The 19,295-nt window shown below is 41.0% G+C and overlaps 1 protein-coding gene across 10 annotated transcripts in view; it reads right to left on the bottom strand.

The window, feature by feature from the left end:
* Window positions 1–19,295, bottom strand: part of mlst8 (MTOR associated protein, LST8 homolog (S. cerevisiae)) — an 80,079-nt gene that overhangs the window by 2,836 nt on the left and 57,948 nt on the right. For 7 of the 10 annotated variants that reach the window (XM_087997753.1, XM_087997749.1, XM_087997754.1 and 4 more), the window contains 7 exons: window positions 17,302–17,364; window positions 16,143–16,201; window positions 15,453–15,615; window positions 7,118–7,193; window positions 4,650–4,802; window positions 3,835–3,959; window positions 1,132–1,295 (listed from right to left, as the gene is read on the bottom strand). In XM_087997753.1, the coding sequence (XP_087853879.1) occupies window positions 1,132–1,295; window positions 3,835–3,959; window positions 4,650–4,802; window positions 7,118–7,193; window positions 15,453–15,615; window positions 16,143–16,201; window positions 17,302–17,364 (803 nt within the window). Of the gene's footprint in view, window positions 1–1,131; window positions 1,296–3,834; window positions 3,960–4,649; window positions 4,803–7,117; window positions 7,194–15,452; window positions 15,616–16,142; window positions 16,202–16,457; window positions 17,236–17,301; window positions 17,365–19,295 lie in introns of those variants that run through there. The other 3 variants (XM_043711752.2, XM_043711759.2, XM_043711760.2) reach the window with 2 other exon arrangements.

Raw genomic sequence — 19,295 nt, 5'->3', positions numbered from 1 at the left:
TACCATGTGGAACCTTATCAAAGGCTTTACTGAAGTCTATGTATACCACGTCTACTGCCCTACCCTCATCTACATTCTTGGTCACCTTCTCAAAAAACTCAACGAAGTTTGTAAGACACGACCTGCCCTTGACAAGACCATGTTGACTATCAGAAATCAAATCAGATGCTGGAGATCAGAGTCAAGATTAGAGTGGTGCTGGAAAAGCACAGCAGGTCAGGCAGCATCTGAGGAGCAGGAAAATTGACAGTCTGGGCAAAACCCGATGAAGGGCTTTTGCCTGAATCGTCGATTTTCCTGCTTCTCGGATGCTGTCTGACCTGCTGTGCTTTTCCAGCACCACTTTTACCTAAATGGTTTTGCCAAGTCAGTGTACTTTTAAAAGATATGATTTGCATTTACACAGCATCTTTCACAATCTCAAACAGGTTTCAATATGTTTTAAAGCCAATCAAGTATTTTGAAGTGTAATAATTATTTATCCAAATAAATACAGCAGTCAACTTTTTGACAGGGGTGGTCTCACAAACAGCAATGTCATACATGACTAGTCTATCTATTTCAGCAATGTTGTTTAAGAGACAAATACTCAGCTGTACTGTGGAAGAACATCCCTGCTAGTTCTCAAAGTTTACTCCAGAATCCTTTGTGCCCAGGTGAGGTCAGCTGGGGCTTCATCTTAATGTCTCACCTGAAAGTCAACAACTCTAACAGTGTGGTCATCTGTCAGTACTAATCTGGTGCGTCACCTTAGATTATGTGCTCAAGTCTTGGAGCAGGACTTGACTTTACAACCTTCCAATTCAAGGCTATTGAGCAAAGCTTGGTTTGAAAAGCAGAGTATGTTTAGGTCTTTAAGGCACAAATAGAGTTTTATTTCAAACTCCTCGAAACTGCTCTGCTATCTGACACTTCCACAATACTAATCTGTAAGATCTCATTTTGACATCATAATTAAGAGCAATGAATCAAGATTTTTTTTAAAGAGGTCCAAATCACAAATGTTTCCATGAAATCAATTTTAAGTTGGAGTGAATCATTCATTTTCACAAACCTGATGATAATACCAGAACAGTTCTAGGCAGAGCTAAAAATGGAACCATTTCCTTCCTTGTATGGTACTCTTCTTACCTGTGACAATATATTGTGAATCCCCAGAGAATGCACAGTCCCACATCCAGCCTCGTGATGTCTCTCCTGGATTGTTGCTCTTGATGCTAAGCTCTGTCATCAGCGAAAAATTTGAAGTCCTCCATATTTTACAGGTCTGGTCAGCTGAGCATGTAGCAAGAAGTCTAACAGGAAATAGTAACTGGACTTGTAATGGGATCATAATATAGTAAACAAGAATACATATTAACAGGATGATTTCAAGCAGGCTTATTATAAAACACATTATTAACAGTGTGATTAAAGTGGAATCAACTTATAATATGCAACAATAGAGAGTACGAGAGGGTTTGTTCTAAAATACTCAAAGCTTTGTTAGCCTGAGCCTTCTCTGTGGCAGCTTATCTGACATAGTCAGGTGGTTTTAATATCAATGATGTATCGCCAGAAAGGACAGCACAAGTCATTTGGTTCTGATTAGTTCTTCCTTCAATTGCTTGTGCTTGTCCAGATATCTGAACGCAGGCTGTAAGAAGGTCAGGAGCTGAGTGGCACTGGCAGAACCCAAACTGGGCATCATTGAGCAGGTTACTGCTGAGCAGATACTACTTGACAGCACTGTTGACGATCTCTTCCATCAGTTTACTGATGAACAAAAGGAGACTGATGGGGCAACAATTGGTTGAACTAGATTTGTCCTGTTTTTTGGGTATAAGGCATACCTGGGAAACTTTCCACATTAGTGGGTAGATATCAATGTTGGAACTGTACTGGAATAGCTTGACGAGGGGCATGTCAAGTTCTACAGCATAAGTCTTCTGTACTATTCCTGGAATGTTGTCAGGACCTATAACCTTTGTATTACCCAGTACCTCCAAATGTTTCTTGATATCAGATGGATTGATGCAAATTGGCTGAGGACAGACATCTGTAATACTGGAGAGACCTGTACCTTGCAGGACTATGCAGATGGAGAAGCAATATGGAACTGTCTGGATTTCTCCACAGAGAGCCAGTGATGAAGCTGAATGGCTTCCTTAGGTGCCATAAATGAACTCTGCTAACTTTTCTGATAGTATTGACTAAGGGAGTAAACCACCTCCTCCAAAGAAGGAGGAGTGAACATCAGTGTGACCACAGAGAAGCACCACTGACTTCCCGATATAAAGTTTGATGGAAGGAAGGAAGCATCAATGTCGTTGAGTACTTGAAGTAGTGAAACAAGGCAAGTACCGGTAACAAATACCGTAGGAGAGTGTCTACTGATTCAGTACAAAGTTTGGGGCAGAATTATTTCATCATGTCAGATGTTGTGAAACTTGAAACGGTTCAGAAAAGATTTACAAGGATGTTGCCAGGGTTGGAGGATTTGAGCTATAGGAAGAGGCTGAACAGGCTGGGGCTGTTTTCCCTGGAGCGTCGGAGGCCGAGGGGTGACCTTATAGAGGTTTACAAAATTATGAGGGGCATGGACAGGATAAATAGACAAAGTCTTTTCCCTGGGGCTGGGGAGTCCAGAACTAGAGGGCATAGGTTTAGGGTGGGAGGGGAAAGATATAAAAGAGACCTAAGGGGCAACTTTTTCACGCAGAGGGTGGTACATGTATGGAATGAGCTGCCAGAGGATGTGGTGGAGGCTGGTACAATTGCAACATTTAAGAGGCATTTGGATGGGTATATGAATGGGAAAGGTTTGGAAGGATATGGGCCGGGTGCTGGCAGGTGGGACTAGATTGGGTTAGGATGTCTGGTCGGCGTGGACAGGTTGGACCGAAGGGTCTGTTTCCATGCTGTACATCTCTTTGATTCTATGACTCTATGTCCAGTCTTTTACTAGACTTTATATTAAGTAAAATAGAGGGATGAAGAAAATTGCAAACTTTTCAGACATTTATTACTTGAAACAGTTAATCTGAAGTGTGTTGTTGGCCTATTTGGGTACAACTTACACATGCATCGATTTATTATTCCTACTGCACACTTTCAAAGAGAGTAGGGTCATTGATGGTCGCCTATGGGCAGCACGGTGGCTCAGTGGTTAACACTGCTGCCTCACATCAGGGACCCAGGTTCGATTCCCACCTTGGGCAACTGTCTGTGTGAAGTTTGCACATTCTCCCCTTGTCTGCATGGGTTTCCTCCAGGTGCTCCGGTTTCCTCCACAGTCCAAAAAGATGTGCAGGTCAGGTGAATCGGCCATGTTAAATTGCCCATAGTGTTAGGTGCACTTGGGGTAGGGGATTGGGTCTGGGTGGGTTACTCTTCAGAGGGTCGGTGTGGACCTGTTGGGCCAAAGGGCCTGTTTCCATAGCGTAATGAATCTAATCTAAACTATACTTGCTTGCAGATTAATCTAAAAACATACATAAAGCTGCAACAGACCCAGGGGACCATATGGCTGCGTTCTTATTAGAGAGATACGACTGGTGGTGATTTAATTTGAGGGTCACCGTTCCTCAGGTGAGGAGCAAGGTCAAGAAGGTGGGACTTTCATGGGGACCTTAGCTGGTATGGGAATTAAACCCATGTTGTTAGCATCATTCTGCATCACAAACCAGCCATCCAGCCAAGTAATGCAGTCAGTCATGTTTTGGGTCTCAGGAAACAAAGTACTTTGCAGTAGGAATAAGATGAACTATCGTCCCCAATACATTTCAGACCCACTTATGACACTGAGCAGAGTTTGACAGCAGGTTAGGAAAACACAGAAACAGAAGGACCTACGTGGAATCAGGGCTGAATTTGCAGCGGAGAGCATATCGTTTGTGAGCTGGGATCTTGGTCTTGGGAATGAGCTGAGTGACATCATCACCAATTCCACCTGTCAGGTTCCACACATAACAATTACCCTGGAGATAAAGAAAAAACAGAAATCAATTCATCTGTTAAGCTTTTATGGATAGTATTGACCTAGGGAGGAAACCAACCTCTCCAAAGAGAATAAGATTAGCAGAAGCACAAGGAGGCCGAACATCAATGTGACGAACAAAAAAAAATACTATTGACTTCCACCATAAAGTTTTATAGATAAGGTAGAAGAGCTCAGTGCCACTGTGTACTGAAATTGTAGTGAAACAAGTGTGAAGCAGGAAAAAACACCAGGTCGACAATTGGTTGCATAACACCCCATCATTCATCTATGATTTTCTAATTTATAGATAAGATGAATAGCAAGGGTCTTTTCCTAGCATGGGGGCAGTTCAAAACTAGGGGACATATTTTTAAGGTGTGAGGAGCAAAATTTAAAAAGGACTCTAGGGGTAATGGTTGTACACAGAGAGCAATTCATACATGGAATGAACTGCCAGAGGAAGTAGTGGATGCAAGTAGAGTTACAATATTTAAGATACATTTGGATAAGTACAGGAATTGGAAAGGTTTGAAGGGGATTGGGCCAAATGCAGGCAAGTAGGACTAAGTTTGGTTTGGGAACATGGTCAACTGAAGGGTCTGTTCCCATGCTGTATGACTCTTATAACTCTATGCCTCAATCTGGTTTTGACACAAATGAAGATATGTTCTACTCATGGTTTACTTACTGAACTATTGATAGCTGCCATGTAACTCGCATCTGGATCGATGTGTACTGCATTGACTGAAACATCTGGCTCTGGAATCAGCTGCTCGTTGTGGTCAGTTTTCAGATCCCAGATGTGAATGGCACCACTCTGATCACCAACTATCAGTTCTGCCTGTAAAACAATGGTGGCAACATCCCATGAACATTATCCATATGGTCCAGAGTCCAAAACAGAGTTTTATGTTCTACAATAGGGATAAGATGGTGAGCAAATAAAGACACCAGGAACTGATGCTATTAACATTCTTGAATAGAACAACTTTTGCTATGACACTCAGACATTCGTAGGAATTAAACATTTCACTTATAAGCAATTCAGTGGTTGTTCTCCTTAAAGCAGAGAAATATAATGAGAGGTATTCAAAATTCTAAGGCCATTTTGATAGATTAGATAAGAAAATACAGATTTAAACATCTTTGGCAAAAGTATCAGGGAAGATGAGGGGACAGCACATTATAGTGATTTGGAATGCACGCCCATAAAGATAGAGGAAGCAGATTCAATAATATTTTTCAAAAAGGAATTAGATTTATATTTCCCCAGGAAAATTTAGCACAGCTTTATGGATGGAGTGGAGCGGGGTGGAGAGCTCTTTCAAAGAGCTAGCACAGGAGAATGGCTTCCCATTGTAATGAGAGAGTTTATCACTAATCCAATCTCTAAACGAATATTCTACTTATTCTATATCCCATTATATGAAGATATAGTTAGTAACTGAAGCATACATCAGCATTGAAATTCAGACCTTCAGTTGCCCTGCTACACCCTAACTATTACTATCCAGCCATCATATGATTTTTCACATTGTTATCTTCTTCAACCTGTTACAAAACCTGAACTTATCTGATTTCTGGCAAAGACTTTATTTCTCAGCAGGCCCTGAAGTCCGAGCACATACTCGGAAGAGTAATGCGGCAGGATACATTTGCTTTCTGTCTTTCCGTTTTACATTTAAAGGGCTTGACCATCAGGGTGTCAGAAGTGCACCTATAGGATTGCAGAGGACGCAGAACTGGGCATGAGATATGGACTGGTGCAAATCCATGGCACAAAACCCAGGACAATGATAAAGAGCAAATGAACAGCAACTGGGAGAATGAGACCTATCCTGAAAAGTTATCTTTTAACAGATTCTAAGCAGTTAGGGTTCAGAGAAGTCAAGGGAGCCAGAAGATGTAGTTAAGTGTTGGGGTAAGGCTCAGGAAAAGTGCAGGAGTCACAAGAGCTTGAAAGAACCCCGAAGGTCACTACCTTGTTTAGAGAAGCTGTGACAGGTGTGATGGAAGCCCACGAGCAGTATTTGTTCGCAACAGCTGAGAAAGACTGGAGCTCAGAGAAACCCAGGGACAGTGCTCGCTTCCAGAAACTAGCAGCCAGTGAAAAAGTTAAAATTGTATCTTTATGTAGGTGCTGGAATGCAGTCTCAAGAATCCAGGGGAGACAATGTCAGAAGAGGAGTTTAAGGTGCCAGGATGTGAACAATCATCGAGGCTGCCCATAAAGAAATTACTTCAGAGGGAATTCGAGGCTGAGTTTTTGGAAGTGAAGAACTAGAATCCTTTATAAAGAGAGGTACGGTGACATTGACATTTGGGAGGATTTCAGAGAAGATAGGGATGTCTCTTGAAAAGTTTGTATCTTGACGTGCTCTATGGGGTAATTCAACCATGGTTTGTCTAAAATCCATAATTATCTTTTTATTTCTGAACGATTTGAGAATATAAATTGCATATTTAAAAATCAAGTGTTCCACCATTCTAGTTTTGTATAGTAAAGTTCATTTCATTTATTCAAAATCATTGAAACTGGTGGCTTTATTCTCTTCAGAAGTACTTGGAAATCACTTTTCATCTACTTCAAAAAAACCTTATTCTTTTCTAGCCAACTTGTAACATAAATTTGGTGGTCTTGTCAGAGGTCATAACAATCTCCGTCCTTTTGTTTCATTTGCTCAAATTTAAAGACTGACTTCAATTTAGGTTGTATATATTGGTCATTTTTGCTGATTTGAAGTAGTTATTACTTTCTTCAACACATGTACAGTGTCCAGCACTAAAAAAACTTTGCTCTAACATTATAATTATCACCAGGGCATTGAATCATATCTAAATTCTTGATTTTCATAAGATAAACTTTCAATGCTTAGACTGAATTTGTAGGTCAGGAGCTACTGAAACAAAACAGTTTAAGTCAGGCTGGATCAGACCAACGATCCAATCAGTACCAACAAATTATTAAGAGACTTTGCAGAGGACAGCAGCGCCACACACTGGCAGGAAATGTTTACTGTGGCAAAATTGAAAGATAAGATTTCCAGCTTTAACGATTTGCATGTCTCCATTGGAAACAACACAAATTTAGCTTCTCAGGGTGAGGTGACAGGCAAAGTCTGTTTGCAGTTTTGGGCATGCAATGTTTCCCCTTACCTGATTGGGATGCAGGCAGACACAATTAATAGGAGCATTGACCTGGAAGATTCTCTGACACTGCAGGTTACGTGACCTGTTGAGGGGGAAAGATTTCAATCCAAGTTTGAGATGAAAAACAACTTGTACTTATCTAGCATCTTTAATATAACTTCCTAAGGCACTGTGAAGCAGCATTATAAAACAAAACAAAGTTATTTGCATAGCCCAGAGCATCACAGAAGCCAACCTCCCATCCATGGACTCTATTTACACTTGCCATTGCTATGGAAAGGGTGCCAACATTATCAAAGACCCCTCCCACCCCGGTCATGCTCCCCTACAACCTCTTCCATTGGGCAGAGGATACAGAAGCTTGAAAACACACACACACACACACCAACAGGTTCAAGAACAGCTTCTTCCCTCCCATTATTAGGCTGATTAACTCACTAACTTAAAAGTTTAACTGAAGAGGTAGGTTTTAAAAAGTGGACCTTAAAGGAGCAAAGGGAGGCTAAGATGTTTAGAGAGAGACCTCAAACCTTAGGGCTCGGACAACTAAAGGGATATCCATCAATGGTGAGGTGAATTTTTTTATTTATGCATTCAGAAACATGGTGGTCTTTGGCTAGACCTGTATTTATTGCCTGTCCCTAATTGCCCTTGAACTACACAAGAAGATTAGAATTACAGAAATGCAGAAACATTGGTATACTGTGGACCTGGAGAAAGTTGCATAAATAAGCAATGCAAAGACTATGAAAGATTGCATGAACTTGAAAAATCATGGTAAATAAATCTGAAGATTCATAATAGAAATAAAAATAGATTCAATGGTTTGACTCATGCACACCCTCCACCCCATCAGGATTTCTCTCAGGTAATTGGCTAGGCTGAGCCACACATCACTAGTGAGCAAGTGCTGGAGACAGGGACAGTAGTGGCAAGGCAAATCTCTGTCAGAGGTGTGGGACACTTTAAGCTCTGAGAGAGAGGCTAAATGTTGGCTTGGAATAGAGAGTACATGACCAGCATGATTACGTGACCAAGATGGTGCCAGAAAATGGTGACCCTGTACATCTTTTCACTGTACTTACACATTTGTATATGTGACAATAAAATCTAATTCTCATTCTAAATGACAGGAGTAGCAAATGAGCAGCAAGTGCCAGTGAAATGGAAGGATTATTGACTATAGAAATGCTTCAAACTGGGCTAGGCGAAAGAAGAGACCAGTGGGAACAGCTGACAAGCCAGGTGTCTACATAGCCTTAGCTGCAAAACACCTAACTGGACATCACTGGTAACTAGGTATGCAGCTGCAGGCAGCCTGGCAAAATCAGACTTCTCTTCCTCTTGGTGCTAATCCTCTTCATCTAAAGATAAGCGTGATCATCACATTTGTCTCCTGCAGCTCCAATCCTTTCTGCTCTGCCATGTTTTTCAAAGTATATTAGTTCACTATAATTTGATACATATTGTGCATACTGAAAGGTGGTTACTATCTGTCCAGGTAACTCAATCACACTTCAACAGCCTAAATGTTTACACAATAACCATCCTTGTTCATGTGGCTTCTGTTATATCTTTCCTGTACACTAATGCACAATTAGACCCCCTCACAGGCATCATTAGCAATATCTGCAGAGGTTATTCCTTGTCTCAAATGAGCCTTCTGTTAAGTCGTTTTGGAGTTTGGAAGATCCTTGAGGGACCTAACTGATGCAGAATGAAATGTACCATGGCATGCTTCGTAAATATTTTACACAGATATGCACCCAACCTGATCCATTCCCTTATTCCTCCACACTTCCCCTGACTAATGCACCCAACATTACGGGGTAATTTAGCATGGTCAATCCACCTGACCTGCACATCTTTGGATTGTGGAGGAAACCGGAGCACCCAGAGGAAACTCATGCAGACATGGGGAGAATGTGCAAACTCTACACAGACACTTGCCCGAGCCTGGAATCGAATCAGGGTCCTTGGTGCTGTGAGGCTGCAATGCTAACCATTGAGCCACCGTGGCACCCCCTTCTTTACTCCTAAATGCTCCTAGTTTCCTTGAAGATGCCTGGGTTGCCTGATGGGTGCAATCTGACTTTCTAGACTTGTAGGAATCTAGTCACTGCATCTAACACAAGGGCCCTCTCATTACAACTGGCTTTCTAAGTTGCAAAAATGGTTGAAAGTGGCAGCCTTTGCAAACATGACAGGAGCCTGGAAGATAAACTGTTGTAGTACAAATTGTGAAATTCTTCAATGTTACCAGCTGATGGCTGGAAGAAGTTGAAGTCAAAGAAATCTGGCACCTTGACCACAACTAGAAGTATATGCCTACATGACTCAGTGGACAGTAAATCTTCCAGAACATTGCAGATGTGTGCAACAATCATAATCTTCATATGGATTTGCAACATGCACAGCAAATCCTCTTTTAAACAGGCTGCCTCAACTTCTAGGAGGGCAAGGGCATGGAAAAACCACTACAGGGCCGCTTCTAAGTGGTCTACCATTCTGATATCGTTATTCCTTCACTATCACTGCATCAAAAACCAAGGACTCCCTTCCTAATGGCACTGTGGGTTATTGACATCAAATTGATTGCAGAGGTACAAGGAGGAGGCACGGTGTCTCAGTGGTTAGCACTGCTGCCTCACAGTGCCAGAGACCCAGGTTCAATTCCTACTTCGGGCAAATGTCTGTGTGGAGTTTGCACATTCTCCCTGTGGGTTTTCTCCGGGTGCTCTGGTTTCTTCCCACAGTCCAAAGATGTGCAGATTAGGTGAATTGGCCATGCTAAATTGCCCGTAGTGTTAGGTAGATTAGTCAGGGTGAATGTAGGGGATTAGGTCTGGGTTGGTTGCTCTTCAGAAGGTCAGTGTGGACTTGTTGGGCCGAAGGGCCTGTTTCCACACTGTAGAGAACCTAATCGAAAAATCTAGTGAATCTAATCTAATCGAGGCAGTTCAGCACCTGCTGGGTAACAAATGCTGGCCTTGTCAGTAACACCTGCATCTCATGAAAGAATAAAAGCAAATTCTGCCAAGAAATTCTTGCTTCTAGAGGATAATAGTTACGTTGTGTCCTGAAAGTTACAGCATACCCCATCAGGGAATTGTGTCCTGTGGTCTGGAGCACTGGGGTCATCCTGCCCTGTAAAATGTCAGGTTGCTGAGACAAAGACAGCTGCCATTTCTGGTGTTGCTCCTCCTGATTATTAACTGGGATATTCTCTATATCTGTATCAGTCAAATTTCACTTGCCATTCAATCAAGTACTCTCTTCTTATTCAGCATAAGTGTTGGTTTTCCCCTTAAAATAGTATTCTTACAAATTAACCTGACAAGTGCAAGAAGAAAAGCTTCAACAAAATAAGTTTTTTTTCAGCAAGTTCGGTACTGCCAAATCTCGAAAAGCAGCCGCTGTTTTGGTTCAATACATAAAAGATTTCCAACTGTTAATTTTCCAGGTTCATCACTCTACATTGTGCTTCTAACCTTGTGGACCCTGACAAGTTTCACACAACCCAAGAAACCTAGTTAAAGTCAGGAGAAAAGTAAATCTTCAGATAACTGCCTTTCTCTATATCTAAATTACAGATTTACCTCAAATTTCACACCAGTTAAATACAGAAGTGGGTAAGTTCATGTCGTCCCTGGAAATTTCTTCTTCTTAAACACCTTCCCAGAATACATATACACCTGTATCCCCTTACAGGTTAAAATTCAATCCAATGTCACCAAGATCGTGTACTATTTGCCAGGGCATTGTAAGAGATTTAAAATAAATAATGAATTCATGAGGATGAAACAGGTCAATCGACTTATGATGTGACTTATGGAAATAGTAGTGTGAGTTATAGCCACAAACCCATATCTTACTGATTGTAAGAATAAGGCACTCCTTCTGCCTTATCCAAACAGTTTGGACAGGTGATATACTCCACTTTTCTAGACCTGCGGCAGAATTCAAATATTTCAGTATTTAGAAAAAGCTCCAATCCAGGCCCTTGAAATGATCATTGGTTCTGTGGAACTGTTATGGTCATGATAGGACAGTAAATTCACATGTTTGCTCCTTCACAATCTACAGACCCAGAAATTAACACTGTCTTAAATTAATAGTTATGGCTTATATTTTAAGTTTAAATCAAGAAACAGATCTCTAAAAGCATATAATCAGGAAAGAACCCACTCTACTCACTACTGCAGATTCACTGTAGGCCACATTTAAAACAAATTAACTTATCTGATTCTGTGCTGTGAACTTTGCCCAACAGTTCCTCTAAGATCAGTCGTGAATTTCACTGTTTGTTAATTTTCCCAGATGCACTCCGATGTCTAACGATACATGAATTCAAACAGCAAAAGCAGTAACTGTGCAGGTTCTCTCTCTCTCTCTTTCCCCCGCAATGACCTCACCATGTGCTTCTTTTGTCTGTTCTTCTCCCTTTTAAAACTGCTGTTGTTTTGACTTTTTTTTCCCAAAGTTCCAAAACAATGCAACAGCATATAAAACAGTAATTACTGCTCCTGGAATTCGAGGAAATCACCTCCAGCACCTAAAATATCTCAAAAAAGGAGCAGCTGTTACAGCCAGAAATTTTTCCCATCCTCCATCTTGGATTCTCCTTCGTGATGGCCACCATACCCAGCTCTGCCCCTTCACTCTCTTGAATTTTTGAGATATTACTCATGTCTTCCACTGCGAAGACTGACGTGAAGTAATTATTCAGTTCCTCAGCCATTTCCTTATTCGGCACTACTATCTCTCCAATGTCATTTTCCAGCCCCCAATGTCCACTTTTGTCTCTCTTTTGCTCTTTTTTCATTGAAAGAAGCTATTACAGTTTTCCTTATATTCCTGGGATCGCTTACCCTCATATTTAATCTTCTCCCTCCTTTTGTTTTGTTGCCCTTTGTAAGCTTCCCAATCCTCTAGTTTCCCACTGCCCACATTATATGCTTTCTCTTTGCTTTTATGCTATCCCTGACTTCTCTAGTCAGCCTTGGTTGTCTCATCCTCCCTGTACCATGCTTTTCTTTTCATCAGGATGAATCTCTGCTGTGTCTCCTAAATTACTCCCAGAAACTCCTGCCATTGATGTCCACTGTCTTTCCTGCTAGGCTCCTCTCCCAGTCAATCCTACCCAACTCCTCTCTCATGCCTCTATAGTTGCCTTTATTCAGCTGTAATCCCATTACCTCTGATTCTATTTTCTCCCTCTCAAATTGCAGACTAAATTCGATCATATTATGATCACTGCCTCCTAAGGGTGCCTTCACATAAAGTTCCCTTATCAAATCTGCCTCATTGCACAACACTAAATCCAGTATTGTCTGTTCCCTCGTGGGCTGCATCACAAGCTGCTCAATCTTGTAGATATCCCACAAATTCCTTTTTTTGCAATCCACTACCAACCTGGTTTTTACAGTCCACCTTTACATTGAAATTCCCCATGATCATTGTAACATTGCCTTTGCTGCACATCTTTTCTATCTCATTGTGTACCTTATGCCCCAGCTCCTGACTACTGTTTGGAGGCCTGTACATAACTAATTATGTTTTTTTTACCTTTACAGTTCTCAATTCTACCCACACAGAATTCTACACAATCTGACCCTACTTCATTTCTTAGTAATAAGGTAATCCCATCCCCTCCGCCCTCCTGCCTATCTTTTCAATAGGATGCATATCCTTGAATATTCAGCTCCCAATCCTGATCCCCTTGCAACCATGTCTCTATGATGCCCACATATCATAATTGCCTATTCGATCTGCTCATTCCCTCTTCTTATTATCATTCATTTATCCAGTGTACTTGAAGTTTGATTGCTAACCCTTTCCAGATATTCTGTCCTACTTGTGCCTGTGCTGAAGATTTTAATCTTACCTCCTCTTTTAATTCAGACTTTCTAATTCGCCCTGTAACTGATAGCCCCCACCAAACCCCCACATTTAGGTTATGCAATTTGCCAAGACTCTGGTCCCAGAACAGTTCAGATGAAGACTGTCCTAACAGAACAAGTCCATTCTTCCCCAGTACTGGTGCCAATTTTCCACGAATTTGAACCATTTACTTAGATTTAGATTACTGACAGTGTGGAAACAGGCCCTTCAGCCCAACAAGTCCACACCGACCCTCCGAAGAGCAACCCACCCAGACCCATTCCCCTACATTTACCCCTTCACCTGACAGGCAAATTAGCATGGCCAATTCACCTAACCCACACATCTTTGGACTGTGGGAGGAAACCAGAGTACCCCCACGCAGACATGGAGAGAATGTGCAAACTCCACACAGACAGTTGTCGGAGGCGGGAATTGAACCCAGGTCTCTAGTGCTGTGAAGCACCGTGCCGCCCACAATTTCTCCCACACTAATCTTTGAACCATGCATTTACCTGCTTGATCTTATTGACCCTGTGCCAATTAGTTCATGGCACAGGTAGTAATCCAGACAATATTACCTTTTTGGTTCTCCTTTTTAATTTAGGTATACGTGCTAATCCAAGTTCTAAGCGCATCTGCCTTACCTTGCACTAAAATAAATGTCTTCTGGGGTAGGTAGAACCTGTACAAGAAGAACAGATTGCACAAACTAAAACTTCAGACCACCACTCCTGCTGTGTTCAGTAACCTCCTCTTGTCTGTTCTTCCTCTTAGTTTTGCTGGCCTTAATCTCAGACTCTTCTTCAGCATTTTATTTGCTGATCTACTTCTCTTCCTCTTGTTCCTCTGACACCTTAGTTTAAACACTCCCAAGCGGTACTAGCAAACTTCCCTGGCAGGACATTGGTGCCTCTTCAGTCTACGTGCGATCTGTACATACTTAATTATGCTATCTCCCTATTCTTAGCCTCACTGGCATGTGAGACAGGAAGTAATCCTGAGATTAGAACCCTAGAGGTACTGCTTTTCAACTTCCTAACTAACTCCCTGGACTCCCTTTGAAGGTCCTCATCTCTCTTTCTGCTTATATCATTGGTACCAATATGGAAAACAATCTCTGCCTGCTCACCCTCTCGTTTCAGAATATCCTGTGTGTGCTCAGAGTCTTCCTTGACCCAGATACCAGGGAGGAAACACACCATCCTGGAGTCTTGCTTGCAGCCACAGTAAAGCCTATCTGTGCTCCTAATTACAGAGTCTCTAACACTACTGCTTGCCTACACTTCAACCCTCCCTGTTGTACAACAGAGGCAGTTGTGGTGCCACTGATTTGGCTGTTGACATCCCAAAGAATCTCAAAACTAAATATTTTGGAAAAGCAGTCACTGCTACATTGGAGATAAATGAGGTTGTGCACTGCAAGATCCTAGAAATAGCTCTGCGACATTCTGTTTGGTTTGAAGGTGCTGGAAATTGGGGTTGCCTTTAAAACTGTATTCTCTTACTCTTCTTAATCCAATATTTCCTGTGTAGCTTTAGAACACATTTAACTGTGGTATAGTGGTAAATAGCCTTCTATCAGTGTAAACAAAAGATTTATTGGGTTTCATAGTAACTTATTAGGAAGCAGTATTTAAAAGAAAATTGTGCTTGGAAGGAACGAAAGCTAACTTTCAAATGTAGTTGAGCAAGGAGTCAAAATCATCCAATGTCATGAGTAGCTGCCCATGGCTATTAGCCAAAAGGATTCATACAACTGATTGACACCGCGTAAGCTAAGCACCTAGAAGGAGGGTATATCGCAAAGTGCTTAGGAGCAGTCACCAGTCCTCATCAGGCAGTCCTTGTAGGCACCAATGCTCATCAGGGAGCTGTCTTCTCTAGGTGGAAGATGGTCCAGAAGAGGAGGAAGACCACCTAGAGAAGAGTTCCCTAACATTTTGGCTAGAAAACAGGATGCTGTATTCACAAATCTGTGCCAATTGCCTGTTTGCCCTCTGGCATTAGTGAACCAACCTGATTATTATAGTTGTATACTTGCTTTGACTAATTAGCTAATGTATTATATCTAATCTGCTGCTTCTTAATCATCTCAATAAGCTATCTATTAATTGTTTACAAATTATCAATTGTCTACATTAGGCTGTGATTACAAATCCCTACAATCAACAAAGGATAAATATTGGACAGAATACTAAAAAGAAATGTATTGTTCATCTTCAGAATAATGCAGCAGGGTCTTTCCCACCCAAGAGGGCAAACAAGGCATATATTTAATGATGCATTCAAAAGACAGCAACTCCAATGGTACTAAAGGAAGACAACATTGTTAACCAAGATTATGTGCTCATGTCTCTGGCGTGGTACTTCAATCCACAACTTTCTGGCTCAAAATCTGAGCATGCTCCTAAATGGACCACAGCTGACAATTTGTTATTGGTGTCTTAATAAATACCTCAGGTCCCAGATTCGCGCCATGCAGTCCTCCCCGCCAGTATACATCCAGCGCCCATCTTCGTGGAATCCCACTGAGGTGATGTTTTTGCTGACTCCATCATAGTTGATGACTGGGTTCGGGTTGTTAGAATTCAAGTCATACATTCGGATATGCTGGTACCCTACAAGGTGAACCAGAGATGTAGCTTTACCAGACAGCACATGCACTGTGGCACCATCTACATGAGATAACTTGGTTCAAATCATGCTCTATGTCATAAGACTGTGCAGCAACATGGTCAAAAATGAAGTTCTTGTTCTTCAAGAAAGTGGGCAACAAGATGCATCAGGTCCGGTGGTGGAATAATGCCACTCATTTTCATCTTTCAGGAAAATTAAGTACTTTGGGCATAAGTAAATAATTGACAAGCCTTGAACAAGAATAGAGATTGAAAAAGACATTTATCCTTTTCTTCTCTCACCTCATTAGGAAATAAATCTATGGATGTTAGAATCCCAGATGTTAGGAGTAAATGTCTGCCTTAGTTACTAACGCCATCTCAACTTTACACAAGTTGTTTGTCAAACAATGTTAGATTTTCATCATTAATAAGGGACGCAATTATCACACATTTCCCAGTATGCAAGGGTAATGACTATGGGGCTGGATAAAACAAAACATGAAGAATAGATTGCAAATTGTGCTTACCAGCTGCTGCAATCATACTGCGGTCTGGGGTGATTTCCAAGGCATTCACTTGCTGGAAACTTTGTTAAGGAAGCAGAATGAATGACACACGAATTTACAGTAATTCACAAACTCAGTTCCTAAGTGGATCCTCAATAAAACACTGAAGATTTCACTGAAGCTTTTCAAGGCATACATGCGCAGCAAGTGAGGCTCAGTCACTCTACACAATAAATGGCCAGAGACATTACTTTCAGCTTCAGACACAGATTAACACTTGCACATTGGTACAGTATGTGGACCTGGCCTATAACCACAAGGGGAAGGCATACTTACAGCATTATGAAGCTTAGGCTCATTCTCATGGCAAGGATAAGATAACACGAATGTTCTAAGTACTTTGAGAAATAATAAGGAAATAGGAAATACAGAATGAGGGGAAAAATGTTGCAATTCAGGAAATAGAGTAAAAACAGCTGGAAATTGACTAGAGGTCAGTTGAGCTTAGATGGGGACTGTGCAACAAAACCTGCTTCTATTTAAATTTTACTCCATTTAGTTTTTTCTTCCTATATTTGTACGTGCTTAGTTTCACTTAAAAGCATAATTTATCATAAAGAAGCCTTACATAATATAAATGTTTATTGGACTTTCTGTAACAAGTCCTGAATTCTGTATATTCCTGATATTTCACAAAGTACAAACATAATGTCTGCTGTCAAGATATGATGCATCAACCACTGCATATCCTTGTATAATAGTATAGGCAAGGTAGGTGCCACAGACTGTGTAACTGTATTAAATTGCTGTTTTACACATACTGTTTATTCAACGAGGAGATGTTCATTCACATTTCTATCTAAATTTACAATTGGGATCCATTGACCTCTGGAGATGTTTGGATTTTTCAGGAATTGTGCATACAGTTGAACAGCATATGAATGAGCAACAGCTGGAAGCAGTTGAGCCAGGAGGTAGGATGTGGATGGGAATTTAGGAGACATGGTTAGTAAGTTTGCGGATGACACCTAAATTGGTGGTATAATAGATAATGAAGAAGGTTATCTAAGATAACATAGGGATCTTGATCAATTGGACCAATGGGCTTAGGAGTGACAGATGGAGTTTAATTTGGATAAATGCATTTTGGTAAGGCAAATCAAGAGGAAGGGATACTTACAGCATTATGAAGCTTAGGCTCATTCTCATGGCAAGGATAAGATAACACGAATGTTCTATGTACCTTGAGAAATAATAATTAAGTTATATACTTTGAATGTTGTGTCACAGATAGACAGAATGGTTAAGAAGGCATTTAGCACGCTTGAGTTCATTGCTCACACCACTGAGTATAGGAATTGGAATGTCTTGTTGAGGTTGTTCAGAATGTTGGTGAAGCCACATTTGGAATACTGTATACAGTTCTGGTCACGCTGCTATAGCAAGGACATCATTAAATTGGAGAGTGCTCAGAAAAGATTTACAAGGATGTTGCCAGGACCGAAAGGTTTGAGTTATAAGGAGAGACTGGAACTTTTTTCAATGGAGTGTAGGAGGTTGCGGGGTGACTTCATAAAGGTTTATAAAATCATAATGGGCATAGATAAGCTGAATAGCAAACGTCTATTCCCGAGGGTGGGGGACGTTAAAAATAGAGGTCATATTTTCAAGATGAGAGGAGAAAGATTTAAAAGAGGGTGGTTCTTATGTGGAATGAACTGCCAGAGGAAGTGGTAGATGCAGGTACAGTTAGAACATTTAAAAGACATTTAGACAGGTACATGAATAGGAAAGGCTCAGAGGGTTATGGGCTAAACAGAAGTGAAGACACTAGTTTAATTTGGAATTCTAGGTCGACATAGATGAGTTGACTGAGCAGTCGGTTTCCGTACTGTATGACTCTATGACTCTAGGTGAGGAATGTATCTGCCACAGTGATTGCAGAGAGGACTAACTCACACACTAAGGAGATTGTGAATGGAAGGATGCTTACAATCCCTTTAATAAAGATCATTATGTAGATCCACAGTTGCTAGGGACAGGGCACAAAGAGTTCACTCTTACTCAAAACAGGAGGAATTTAAAAAAATATTTAATTTAGATGCTTGGTTTTCCAAAACTATTTGGACTACTACAACCCCAAAGATTCCAGAAGAATTCCTATTGATTATACAGGAGCAAACATAACCTTGCTGTTTAACAAAGGAGAAATTCAGAAAATGGGGAATGATAGGTCAGTTAGCCTAATGTCAGTAATAGATAAAATCATTGAATCTATTATTACAGATGTGGTAAGAGGGTACTGGGAACATTATGGTATGGTTAAGCAGAGTCAATACAAATTTACTTTTGATAAATCTGATGGCAATTTTTTGAAGATAAAACCAGTAGGATGGATAAAGGAGAACTAATGGATAAGAACAGAAGAAATAGGATCGGGAGTAGGCCATCTGGCCCAGTGAGCCTTTTCATGGACTCAGTTCCACTTACCTGCCCATTCATCATCACCCGTAATCCTTTACTGTTCAAAAATCCATTTATCTTTGTCTTAAAAACATTCAACCAGGTAGCCTCAAAAGGGAATTCCACAGATTCACAAACCTTTGGGTGAAGAAGTTCCTCCTTAGCTCAGTCCTAAATCTGTCCCCCTTAGGCTATGCCCCCTAGTTTGGATCCACCCTTCAGTGGAAACAACCTTCTTGCTTCTATCTTATCAATTCCCTTCATAATTTTATAGGTTTCCCTCATTCTTCGAAATTCCAATGAGTATACTGGTATATTTGACAAACTGTCATACAAAAGCTTATACAACAAAAGCTTAGGACTCATGGGATTGGGAATCATTGCACGGATGAAAACTGGTTGAAAAACAGGAAAGAACAAGCAAGAATAAAAGTAATTATTAGTCATAGAGATGTACAGCATGGAAGTAGACTCCCTCGGTCCAAATCATCCATGCCGACCAGATAGCCTCACCTAACCTAGTCCCATTTACCAGCACCCAGCCCAAATCCCTCAAAATCCTTCCTATTCATATACCCATCCAGACGCCTTTTAAATGTTGCAATTGTACTAACCTCCACCACTTCCTCTGGCAGCTCATTCCATACATGTACCACCCTCTACGTAAAAACGTTGCCCCTTAGGTCTCTTTCATATCTTTCCCCTCTCACC

This window comes from Chiloscyllium plagiosum, unplaced genomic scaffold (genome assembly GCF_037043375.1).
Source record: "Chiloscyllium plagiosum isolate Xiang-an unplaced genomic scaffold, Cpla_swu_hap1 HiC_scaffold_20, whole genome shotgun sequence".
In the NCBI taxonomy this organism is placed as follows: domain Eukaryota; kingdom Metazoa; phylum Chordata; class Chondrichthyes; order Orectolobiformes; family Hemiscylliidae; genus Chiloscyllium; species Chiloscyllium plagiosum.
Note: the sequence above shows the minus strand (reverse complement) of the source record. Positions and strands in the feature narration are given on the sequence as shown.